At 41.4% G+C, this 13,356-nt stretch overlaps 1 protein-coding gene across 1 annotated transcript; it reads right to left on the bottom strand.

Moving 5' to 3' along the window:
- Positions 1-641: 641 nt before the first annotated feature.
- Positions 642-11,686, bottom strand: CA3 (carbonic anhydrase 3). The gene is made up of 7 exons (XM_021688206.2): positions 11,578-11,686; positions 10,575-10,772; positions 7,994-8,112; positions 5,935-6,027; positions 4,830-4,892; positions 2,997-3,152; positions 642-1,604 (listed from the first exon to the last, which is right to left on the bottom strand). The coding sequence occupies exons 1-7, from the start codon at positions 11,609-11,611 to the stop codon at positions 1,485-1,487; spliced, it is 783 nt and encodes a 260-aa protein (XP_021543881.1). The 5' UTR covers positions 11,612-11,686; the 3' UTR covers positions 642-1,484.
- Between the last annotated feature and the right edge of the window lie 1,670 nt (positions 11,687-13,356).

Genomic DNA, 13,356 nt, shown 5'->3' with positions numbered 1-13,356 from the left:
CGAAGTGGTAATCTATTAAATAACTTGAGTCTCCTAGGGCTTTGTCACCTGACTTGACTTCCAGCATTACAGGACTCTCCTGACCCAATACCATTTTCATTCCTTGGGGTGATGAAATTATTGCTGTCATTTTCTAAGGTAAGTTAGTATATTAGCCAGTGATGTGACGAAAGACATATCAAAGCCACTAACTGCAAAATTAGACTTTATGTCTAAACATATTAAATGTTTTGAAGGTCTCAATGTATGGGCTTTTGTAGGATTAGACTAGGGTCACCCCAATGCACATTTAAAAATATAAAGATGTAAAAGCTACAGTTTGACTTGATTCCATGCCCCTAAGTAGCAATCATGGTACTGGTATGGACCTCAGAATCCTAAACCAACTTCGAGGCTTCTGGAAACTAGTCCACACTCTCAAATATATGGCCACACATTCCTCTTCTTGTCTGCGATTTTCTCTGAGGGCCCTCACTGATTCTTAGCCGTTCCGTGAGGAATGTAACATCCAATTAAAATCAGAACCTGAGTTTGTCATCATCACCCTTCAGTTATGAAAACAAATTTTGCTATTCTTAGTTTTACTCCATGTCTGTCATTTATGACCCTTTTCTTCACTAAAAAACACAACACGATTTTTCTCATTCATGTCTTTATTAGTTTTGACGATCAATACAACTGCTTTTACTTCAAGTGCAGTCATTAACTCCTTCATGTTCTAGGAATTATATTATTCTACCCTCAAATTAGAAAGATATCAGAGGCAATTTTTATTTTAATAAGCATGCAAAGAGAAAAGTAGTAAAATTAAAAATAAATGGCCCTCCTTCAGGTAAAGAAAAATGTTAGGATAAAGTTAGCTATCTTTATGAAGAAGAAATTCAAATACAGAATCAAATTTCTTAAGCTCCTGGTTGGATGTGTTTTCCTTTCATTGATAATCAAAACCAGGTAATCTCTACAGTAGCTAGAATTGTAATAAATAATGGACCTCTTACTGGTTTTATTTAAGGGTTAAAACGCATCATTTCATTGCTTGGTGTGCATAGTCATTTTAATTTCTGGCTTATGTTTAATTGCTCTTCGATATTCATACACATCTACTCCTACATATAGAATTACTCATTATTTCTTTAAGATGGACAGCTCAAAATATGAAAATAGTAAAACTGAAGTTCTGTGAAATTTAAGAAGACAGAAAAATGGTACCCAATACCCATTTTTCTATATCTTTACTCTCCCACTTGTTTCTTCTTTGAAACCTTACTAACAATGCTACTTTTATAGGAAAGATGATTATTACAAAGGCCAAAAGCTTTCATATTACATCTTGTCAAAAGTAACTTTGGTTTCTCGGTTATTGCACCCTTGCATTCGTTGCTCGGTGTGGAAAGCTGAAATATACTTGGAGTAAGGAGCACCAAAAGGAACCAAGCTCTCCAATGGCAGGTTTCCTTTCCTGAAGAGGGCAAGCTCCAGCGGCCTCATTTGAAGGAGGCTCTCACCACCCTGCCCTTGATCGGCTGCGGAGGACGCCAGTTCCCCACTAGGGGCACTGGGGGCTCGTTCTCAGCGCTGGAGAAGAGGCTCCGCAGCTTTGCCATCTGCAAGGGGCAAGGGAAGACTGTCAGCGTGACATTCAGACCAAGTGCACATATTTGTACGTGACAGAAATTTCTGGCTTTTAAAACAAGACAAACCACAAAACCTATTGGTCCAGAGTTATTTGGCTACCAGCTCCTGCATAATAGAAGCCTTTTCTGTATTTGTAAAAACACTTTCTTTTCTTCATTTTATATAGGATCACCATGCCCTCCGGTCCAAGTGTTACCTCCTGAATTCTGAAGCAATTATTTTAATTTGACCGGTCAGTATGAAGCATATACTTTATGTAGGAGGGGATGACAATATCAGCGCAAATAATAAGCGTAATTGGCTCTTCGTTGTATACGTTTATGGAGTCTCTTCTTTTTTAAAGAACACAAAGAAATTAGTCATGCTATATTTAAAATTTCAAGAACATTTTTAAAGATTTTTTTTTCTTAAGGGAGAAGAATTTAGGAAACTATCATCAGTACTGTATTTCTACATGAAAATGTTTTTAGCTTTCTCCTTAAGAAAATTTCATTCCTCTTTCAGACTATGTATATGAGTGAAACTGACCATTAAATCTGATCTTTTGACAAAAGAGATCGTATATACTTGAGTCTGTAACTGGCAGAAATATGAAAACTCTTGTCTTAAGTAAGGGAAATGTACTGGTAAACTACTATTAAAGTAGACATTCATGATCTATTGTGTGAGTTTCTGTGTTGTCTACTTGCTTTAATTTATTCTTCTCCATATCACTGCCTACATATTTTTTCCCAGTCTTTCCTTTGATAAATGTTGCAAGGATATTCTTTAGATGAACACTAAGAGCAAAGGCCTGAGCAAAGGAGTGAAGAGGTATTGGAAGCAGACAGACATTGAAATCTCAGCTCCTGCATTTGGCTGGGTGATCATGGACAAACTAGTTAACCTTTTAACCATATCTGTAGAACTGGAAAAATTGCATACAGCTCACAAGGATGTTAAATCGCTTCCATTAGTATCCTTCTCCCCAGGCTTCCATTAGTATCCTTCTCCCTAGGCCTGTATTTACAATCTCCTAACCAGTACTTAGTAGAGGCAGCTCCAAATTAACAAAGGTGAACTCATATTAATAATCTAAACCCTTAAGTGTTTTTAGAGCATAAACTCAGTCATTGTTCAGTATCACAACCACCGTTAAATGATCTGTGTTCATCCTGGTACTTTTGGGAGCTAAGTTTTAGAAAGTTGAACAAACTGACTGTAATTAACCTGAGCAAACTCGGAAATGCCTAGTCAGAGAGCTGGTCTGTAAGCATCCTTGTAGCAGCTGTACATTTTCCATTTAGCATCTATATCTTATACAGCCACTCAGCGATGTAAGTTCGCATGTTCTCAAGGCTCTGCCTGGAGCTGCCATTTACCTGGTTGGAGCTCACGGTGATGGGCTCCTTCAGCAGGAGCCACACGATGCACTCCTCACAGGGCGGCGTGGTGAAGGAGCCGTGGTAGGTCCAGTAGTCCCGGCAGGTGGGGAACAGAGAGGACGGGTCGAAATGTGTGAAGGGCGCCTCCTTGCCCTGGGAGAGAGCAGGGCACAGGCCCGATCAACAGGTGCACTCACACCACCCACCCCAGCGGTCTCACCATTTTCTAAGAATGGATTTCAAATGCACTAAAGAAAACAGAATTATTATTATTATTATTTTTTAGTAGCCTCCACGCCCAGTGTGGAGCCCAACTCGGGGCTTGAACTCAAGACCCTGAGATCAAGACCTGAGCTGCCATCAAGAGTGGGATGCTTCACTGACTGAGCCACCCAGGCACCCCAAGAAAATGGAACTTTTATTTTTTATTTTTTTTTAAGATTTTATTTATTTATTTGACAGAGAGAGACACAGCGAGAGAGGGAACACAAGCAGGGGGAGTGGGAGAGAGAGAAGCAGGCTTCCTGCCAAGCAGGGAGCCCGATGCGGGGCTCGATCCCAGGACCCTGGGACTATGACCTGAGCTGAAGGCAGACGCTTAACGACTAACGACTGAGCCACCCAGGTGCCCCGAAAATGGAACTTTTAAACAAAGTTCATGCTTTTCAGAAATAAAGGTCAAAGAGGGGAAGCCGGTTTATATTATGACTTTGGCACAGTTGTTGTAACATTTTATTCCCTATTATTTGTCAGTAGAACTATAATTCCTCACTTCTCAAGAAAAAGAAGAAAACTCACACTTAACTGTAACAAAAATATTTCATATTAAGTTAATGCTTATGTTCTCAATGATAAAAAAAAAAAAACCAGGCTTGCTTGAATATTATATTTGGAATACTTTCTCTGGTGGTAAAACTTAATAGCATTTGATTAGAACAGTTGCAAAGGCAATGAAAATGAGTCTGTTAATTCAAAGATTCTACCGTTAAGATTTAAAATATGTAGGTGTCACCCAGGAGAGAAAGGGCAACACCAGGACCCAAATATTTAGTACTTCTGCAAGTGTGTGCATGTATGCGTGTGTGTGTGTGTGTGTGTGTTGGGGGGCAAGGGGTGACCATTCAACTTCTCTTACATCCACTTCAGTAAGAAAGTCATTATCTGACAGACTGAGAATTTAATAAGGTGATGTATGTAAAATTGCACTAAAAATTATAAGCCATACAAATATAATAGCATTTGTTTGTATACATATGCTTAGCATATTCATCAGACTTAGTAACAGACTTTGGGTGGAACAAATGCACTTGAAAATGTAATAATAGGGGCGCCTGGGTGGCTCAGTCATTAAGCGTCTGCCTTCAGCTCAGGTCATGATCCCAGGGTCCTGGGATCAAGCCCCGCATCGATCCCCTCATCGGGCTCCCTGCTCAGCGGGGAGTCTGCTTCTCCCTCTCCCACTCCCCCTGCTTGTGTTCCCTCTCTTGCTCTCTCTCTCTCTCTGTCAAATAAATAAATAAAATCTTTAAAAAAATAACAATTATTCCCTCAGAATTGCCTAGCTTGGGGCACCTGGGAGGCTCAGTCGGTTAAGCATCTGCCTTCTGCTCAGGTCCTGATCCCAGAGTCCTGGGATCGAGCCCCGCATCAGGCTCCCTGCTCAGCAGGGAGCCTGCTTCTCCCTCTGCCCCTCCCCCTGCTTGTTCCCCCCCTCTCTCTGACAAATAAATAAATAAAGTCTTTAAAAAAAAAAGAAAGAAAGAAAATGTAATAATAAAAAACTGCCATACCCTGCTTTATGTTCTAGGAGGGAACATGATTTATTTTTACCTTTGTCTTAATTTTGTCCAGTGCATCCAGAAACAGCTGGAACTCGCCTTTCTCACGTCCTATCTGTCAGAAAATCGAGAACCAATGGTTACATTTTTCCCTTCTCCATAATCTACAATTATCTTGAAAACTAACTTTGATCCATCCACCCGCAACTAGTGTTTATAAATCTGCCAGACTATCTGGTACTAAGCAAAAACATAAGTTTATTTCTTCTTCAAGATTTTAGGGTATATATTTTCTGAACTAAATTTAGACCCCAGGCCTCTGAAGTACAAAACCACAAAATTATACTTCGATTTATTTCTATGTCCTCGACCTTCTAGGCAGTCAGTCTACTTTTTTTCTTTTTTTCTTTTTTATAGAACTCAAGCTAGGATGGATTCAATGTATGCAAAGCTAAATCTACTCTCTCGCAGCACAGACCCACTCCACTTACTGTTGCGTTGCATTCAATCACTAAAAATGACCCAATGAGCTCAGGACATAAAACAAATTAGGTCATTCAAAAAGAAAGAAGCTAGATTTTCACCTCTGGCTTAAAATCTAGATTGTGTTACCACTAAATTCATGTGTTAATGACACTAAGTCCACTTTAAACCAAAGCTGGCCCAACAACACACACATTCCATGTGCTATCTTAGCCTGGGATCATGTGAGTGGCAGCCACCCTGAGCTGAAGGGATGTCCAGCCAGGGACTTGGCATCCCAGCGGTTTCCAACATCGGCTTTTCTGGTTTCCAGTGCAACTGAGGTAGAGTAACAGGAAAGGATAATGAAACAAGGCTGCTTTTGCCCACCCCCCCCCACCACCACAATAAGCTCCTTCCAAGGCTTTGTCTCCATTGCCCCTCCACAGGCCCACACACTCATTCTTGAGAGAATTTAGAAGTGTTAGGGGGACTGAAATATGGCAAAAGGTACACTTTTAAGGGAGAGCTAAATATTTTGAGCTGATCTTACCAGAAATGTCTTGCTCAGTTGAATGAATAATGAAATTCATTCCTCTCTCCCCTTTAAATAAAAGGAAGGAGGGAGACACATGCTATCCTAACCATTGACAAGGAACTAAATTTTGAAAGAAGATAGCCAATTTTTACCTCACCTTCAGAAAAATGCCAACCACAGCTATCCCGTCGGGTTGCTTGAGAGCTTCTCCAAAAGTGTTATACTTTGGATTCCAGTGAACCAAATGAAGCTGAAAGCATAGAATACAGGTTATGAGGTAAATTTCTAGAGTAAGAAAAAAAGTATAAAATTATTCACAATAAATCCAATAATTTTACTAATCTAAAGTTGCTGAACACTCTCATAGAAAGTCGATAGAATTCTAAATATCAACATGCAATATTTTGGTAAAATTTTTAGTGGTTTAAATAAGAAGTGTATAAAATTATTATAAATAGATTCAGAAATTTATAATAAGCAATGAGTGAAAGTTGAACTTTGGTTAAACTAATTCAAAATATTTATTTTAGTTTTGTGCAACATCACTCCCTTTTCTAATAAATCAAAGAGTGAAACACAGAGCTATAAGCAAGAAGCTGATAACATTCTAAAGTTACAATTAATTAGGAAGTGGGGAGAACAAACAATAGGGAAGTTCTTGGGCATTTTCATATTTTCATATCTACCTCCTTTTTAGCAGGCAGTGTTCAACAACCTGGTGGGAACCTTATCTTAATTTAGAACATGGGCACCAGTTAAATTAGTCAAATTTCCCATATCGAGTTACACAGAATGGTATGGGAATACAAGAGTTCAGAGCAGTTAAAAATATTGTATTCAAGACCAAAAGTGTTGAGATCATCCCATGTGTAAAGGCCAAACGGCAAGCCGTGCCCACAGTTGTAAGAAATACACTAAACTTTCCCCATTTTCAGGGGGAAGGTATCTAGAAGACATTCTCAATAATTTATTTATCCTGTCACTGACTTTCTAGATGGGCTGTGGAGAAATGGAATGACCATAGTGAAGTACTTTGGGTCTCCCAGAGTTTAGTTTAACCAACAATTAAGCTGCCTAAGGATTCTGCCCAAGAGAGTGTCCACAGTGCCTCCAAGGTTCGTCCTAGCTCCTGCGTTGGCCAGAGCCTACCCGTGGAAGACTATGCCCGTAAAAATGAATGATCCTCACCTCTAGGGCATTTGTCACCGCTCATAGCCTTAGCTTTACAAAAACAATATGTGGAAGGCTTGTCTTATTTCCTTGTAATTTGCTGCCTTGATCGGAGCTACAAATCATGCTTTTCTTTAATGGGTTAACTGAGACAGTAGTATTTGCTCATATTAAATTGTAGATGTATCTGTATTTACCTATTCATCTATGTGTGTGTGTGTGTGTGTGTGTGTAAATATATACATATATATATATAATCTTGTACACATACATATGCACACCCTTCATTAAGAGACTAGAACACAAGCATTAGCCAGAATTACTAAAGGCTATTTTTAGAGCCCTGCATTCTTATAAAAGAGGCAGCCGAGGGCATTGGACAAGATGATAGATTCTGGGGGCGCCTGGGTGGATCAGTCAGTTAGGCAGCCAGCTTTTGGTTTTGGCTCAGGTCATGATCTCAGGGTCCTGGGATGGAGCCCTTTGTCCCTTGTTGGGCTCCCCGCTCAGCGGGGAGTCTGCTTCAGGATTCTCTCCCTCTACCCCTCCCCTCCATACTCTCTCAAATAAATAAACCCTTTAAAAAGAGATGGTAGATTCTAAAGCCCATCTACATAAGGTAGAGCACCAGGCTTAGCACTCTTCAGCTCTGTAACTTTGTCACGTAACTTTCCTGTGCCTCAGTTTCCTCATCTGTAACCTATCTCATAGAGTTGCTGAAAGGATCAAATGAGTTAATATTTGCAAGCACTTCATGAATGCTAGCTATCCTTATCTTTTCTGTTCCATTCAGGAACTTGGCCTTTTTTTTTTTAATTATTAAACCGCTCTCCAATTTCTTAATATAACCTTGAAAATTTTCATGCATGACACCAATTCATCTACACTCTCTTAACCATCCAGCCTAGACTGTTTGGCAGCTTCAGCTTATGCTAAAACTACTCCAGGTCTTTTTACAACCTCAGGCTTGAAGGAAGGGCAGTGGATGCTATTTTGTTGTTATTTTTCACTTTTCAGTTTTCACTTTGGGAGACAGTTGCTCCTACCTCTGCTGCATACTTGACTCCATCCACGGTGTGCTCAGAGCCATGATCATCAGCGGCGCCCCAGTGAAGATGAAACTGGCGAAGTCGATAGGGTCCAGTGAGAGGACCACCCCTCAGCACTGCGATTCAGAGAAGCTGGGTCAACAGTGAACTCATGCTTCGCTTACAGAGTCCTACCTTAAACAAGTGCTCTTACAGCCAAAGTTCGATGGGCAAAGGTTGTCAGTCTGCTGGGTAGATGATACTGCTCTCAAGCACACTGGTCTCTTTCCTACCAAGTCTTGGGATATATCAAAATCAATGAATTCTCTTTTCTGTCTTGTTTCATTTGCTTGTTTTATTATGTGTAAAATGTCAATTTAACATTTATGACAATAAAGTTAAAACAAAAGATGGACAATAAAGATGTAGACAGTCAACAAATGAGTCGGTTGTGTGATGTGGGGGAAGAACAGGACAGTCGAGAGCCAGACTGATGTAGGTTCAAATCCTAGCTAATTGTGTGACCTCAGGCAAGTTGCTAAACTTCTCTGAACCTGTTTTTGCATCTCAGTGAAGGTGATAATAATATCAACCTTGCCGAGCTGCCGTGAGGATTAAATGAGATTAAGGACTTTAAAGTGTTCATCACACTGCCCAGCACACCCATCACTGAGCAAATGTGAATTCCTTCTCCATGTCTTGCTTCCAGCCCCACTTTTCTTTAAGACTACTCTCATTCACATCTAACATAAACTGTGTCTATTCGAATAAGATAAAAAGGAGAATTCAGGAATCTCCTAGGGAATCAATCAATGTGGACAGCCAAACTAGGTAATTCTCAGTGGCATTAATTTTTGAGTTTTTTTTTGCCCAAATACCGCACCACAACACATTACTTTGATCTCACTTCATTCACCTGAGGAATGATTTAGAGGTTCAAATATTCTCTGCAGGACACTGGAAATTATGCAAAAAAAACCAAAAAAAACAAACCCAAATCAAGATCTAGCAATATAAGAAAGATCAAAATAGAATTCAGAGTAGCTATTTTAGAAAGGACTGACCAATTATTGGAGCTGAAATGGCACACTGGAAGCCACATAATGTAAATCTAAAACAATAGAGCTAGACTCGGATGAGCTTAGTCATGTAGATGTAGGTGGTTTGATTCATAGCATTTTTCCTGTCCAAGCACTAGAACAGTTGCTCTCTGGACATAGGAGTCCAATTGATTAGGATAACTCATATGGAATTGTCAATATTTCACCACTTTTGCTTACAAAAATGGTATTTTCATGTGGTTCCACATAATAGGTACTGTTTAATTTTGTTTATCCTTCAGAACGGAACTTGATTTAAATGGAGAAGGGGAAAAAAGTAATAGCAGTATGAAATAATGGCTTAAGAAAATATAAACTTCTATGATACCCGTTATTTGGAGCCTCCTAGTAGGTAGGAATTATGACACTATTGCTCTTTCCTATAACATCATTGAGGATATTTATTTATGTACATCAATAAGGATAATTTTAACTCTTTTTACAAATGTGGTTATAAGAAAAGGTATTATTGTACGTCAAGCACCAAAATATTAAAGGTAGATTCTTTCTTACTTCATTTACTTTGAAATAAAGTATTTCTAAGTAGCCTGTTTTTATTTCACTGATTTGCTTAATAGTGTAGTAAAATAGAGTTTTTGGAACATGTGATTTTTCATTTTCATGGCACACAAATCACTACTCACAAAATTGTCAGGAACTTCAAAAACACTCACTAAAATAGAGTTTTTGGAACATGTGATTTTTCATTTTCATGGCACACAAATCACTACTCACAAAATTGTCAGGAACTTCAAAAACACTAATCCAAAAAGGATTAATCAGATGAATCCCACTGAAGCACTGAAGGCAATATTCCTGACTCATATAATGACCTTATTCTCTCCCCTGGATTGGGCCCCACCCACACACCACAGGGAGAAAGTGCCTACTTTGTTTCTTTGCCATGCCTTGCTTTGTAGAATGGAATCTCTGCCACACGTGGGAATGGGAGCCTTGCCCTCCAGACTGTGGTCAGTGACCTCAGGTGTAGGCCATCCAAAAGGACACTCATTTGGACTCATTGCCATCACCTCCCTATCAAGCTGCATTTCAAGAACGCATTGCCTGGGCGCCTGGGTGGCTCAGTCGGTTGGGTGGCTGCCTTCGGCTTGGGTCGTGGTCTCGGGTCCTGGGATTGAGCCCCACATGGAGCTCATGTTGGGCGGGGACCCTGCTTCTCCCTCTCCTCCCCACTTGTGCTCTCTCTCGCTGTCTCTCTCTCAAATAAAGAGAAAAAAAAAAGAACGCATTGCCAACTATTGGCTTGGGCATGGGCCCATTTTGCAGCAGCAAAGTTGACTAAGGTTTGAGAGTGAGGCATTCTTATTCCGTGCATAAATATAATTCTTCATGACAAGAGCAAAATGGAATGTCATCTCCATTTTCAGAGATGAAGTGACGCGTTTTCCCACTAATTCTCTTACTGTGTCATCAACCTCATTTTTGCCAATATGGGCATTGAAAATGTCCATGTGCCTCTACCTAAGTGTCATACTTACTTGACCTATCATAGGTATCATCGAACACAACCCTGCAGGTCTTCCCATTGTTCAGGATGGTCTTGCAAGAGGCAGGATCATAAGATGCTGACCATGGCAGCAGAGAAGGGTCGTGCCTGATGTCTTTAGTATGCAGTTCGATGGGCGACTGGTTGTCTCCCTTGGCAATGGGATAAAGTTCATGCCAGCGGTCAGGACCTAGGAAATCAAGTTGAGGGCATTTATTTATTTGGTGGCACATTCCAAGCCCTCTTTCTAATCGACTGTATCAGCAAAATACACGGAGGCTAGTCAGTGATTATGAAAAGGCCTTGGATTTCAGTTTGGGCAACACAAGGCTTAGCATTTAAGACCTTCTCATAGTTTCATTAATAGTGTACCTAGAAATTATATTTAACTCAGAGTATTCCCCCTGCTTGCTCAAGAATATAGCCTCAAAAGCTAATTTTTGAAATGCACTTCATCACACGTTTTACCAATGCTATCTTCCACCATATCACTGGAATAAATAACACTGACCACATGAGGTTTTCAAAGCACACCCCTATTTTTTGTTTGTTTGTTTGTTTGTTTACTATGGGTTAGGCAGAAGCCAGCAGGCAGAGCAAGGATTCTTAAACCAACACCAGGCTCAGAGAGGTTAAGCGCTTGCCCAGGATCTTGGAGTAAGGGACAATCGGTACTGGACCTCGGGTGGTCTGACTTCTCAGTCAGAGGCAGTGTGATCTTGGGCAAGTTACCCAGCCTCTCTCTGCACTTCAGTTTCCTCCAGCGCAAGTAATAACGGCTCCATATCAGGGACAACTAAATGAGATAAAGGTAAAAGGGTCAGCAGCTTTTGGCACTTGGTAAGTGCTCAGTAAATGTTAGTTTCCATCGACTCCTCCGCCCATATTTCCCCACGCACTCCCTAGAGTTGCCCACTTTCTGTGCAATGCCAGGGGATCCTCTGGCCCCATCCCGGACCAGAGTGGGGGGGGGGCGGGCGGCTGCTCAGACTCACCGTTGTGGCTGGCGTAGCCCCACTCCTTGGCCATGGTAGTCTTTGTAGGCACTGGACCGCAGCTGACTTCTCTCCCCGTTGTAGTGCCGCGTCCCTGCAAGCCCCTGCCTTTTATATAGGTCCCCCACACACTGCATGGCCTTATTAGGTCAGCGAGGGTGGGGCAGGGGGGCTAAACTGGATTGGGGTGGTATTTGGGAGGCGGGGTGGGGAAAGCCAATGAATTCCAAGAGCTAGACAGCTGTCCGGCGTAGGGGGTGGGGGTGGCGGGGGAGATGGGCGGAAGGAGGCCCCTACCCCCTCCCTACCCTCTCCCTGAAACCTCGGCTCCTGGCTCTCCTACCTCTCCCTCCCGCCTAGCAAAGCTGCCTGTCTTTCTAAGGAGCGGCGCCGACGTGCAAAAATGCGGGCGACTTTTGCCTCATCCTCCCTCCCTCTTCCAGCCTTTTCGCTGTTGTTTTTGCGGGAGATGGGGGATCGTAACTGTGCTTAGCCACCAACTAAAATCTGCAGCCCGGCGGCACTTGCAGCCTCAATTCGAAGTTGCTTTGAGCGCAGGCTGGTTGTCTGGCTGCGGTCTCTGGACGCTTCTGCGAGTTTATTTCGCTCCAGCGATCCGATTACGGTAGCTGGAAAGAACACGTCTCTTTGCCTGACCCATGTTTGACTCCCTGGCAGGCAACTTGTAAAATCTTAGGAGCAGAGGATGGGAAGAAAGAAGCCGGGAGGGCAAGTTCTGTAACTCCGCTACCCTTAAAGAGATTGACAATACCCTGGTCTTGGAACCGCACCAGGCAGCATTTCCCAACCTAGTGGGTTCCTTTGGTCTGCAGGACGCTGAGGGCTAGATCTCTCGGAGAGCTCGGGGAATCCGGGACAGGTCTGCATCCCAGGTTAACCGAGAACAGGAGCCTGGGACTGACTTACCCGTGTTGTGTGAGCTGTACGTCTGCTCACGAAAAGTCGAGAATATTCTGGAGTCTTGGAGCCACAAACATAAAATGAGTCATATTGTTTAAAACGTAGGGCCTCATTCCTCAAGGCATAATGAGAGATTAGAAGAAAAGGAAAAGGAAAGTCTTCCAGAATACTTTGTATTTTTTCTCCCCCTCCCAAATTGTTTTATAATATGATGACCCATGCAAAAGGAGAATAGAACGGGCATATCCAATGCGCACATGTCAGAGATATATTTTTAAAGGTCTGGTTATTGTTTAAACTGAAGAAGCCCGTGTAGAAGATATTTATAACTCTAAGAGTATGTTGTAAATTTCTTCTTTATTCTAGGTCAGTAATAATTTTATTTATAAAAAAGACAGCAAAGAGACATAAGCCTAATTTCAGTGTTATCTTGAACAAGGTTGCAATATATATTTCCTTAATTTCTTTGACTTTTATTGATGCAAGTAGTTTGTATTTGGGGATTACTAAACTTGAAAAGGAAATCTCTCATTATGGTAAAGATAGCTCATCCCCAAGGCATGTGGAATGACTGACCACACTCATAACCTGGACGCCAGGGGAGTCACTCCCCAGCGTATTTTTGTGAGCAGGGATCATTTGATCCACACAGTAGCAATGTGGAATCAAGAACTGAGATAGGTCGGAAAATCCAAGCAAACAGCAAAGCAAACGCCCTTAGACTCTGAGCTCAAATATATCAGTGTTGGATCAAAAAGCCTGCAGATTTGGGACATCTGGAGTCAATTTTCTGCTTTACTATGGTGTGGTGCTATAGTTTGTGGTTAATGGAGGTGTTTTCTATTTCTTATTGAATGC

Source organism: Neomonachus schauinslandi, chromosome 4 (genome assembly GCF_002201575.2).
Source record: "Neomonachus schauinslandi chromosome 4, ASM220157v2, whole genome shotgun sequence".
NCBI classification, from domain to species: Eukaryota; Metazoa; Chordata; class Mammalia; order Carnivora; family Phocidae; genus Neomonachus; species Neomonachus schauinslandi.
Note: the sequence above shows the minus strand (reverse complement) of the source record. Positions and strands in the feature narration are given on the sequence as shown.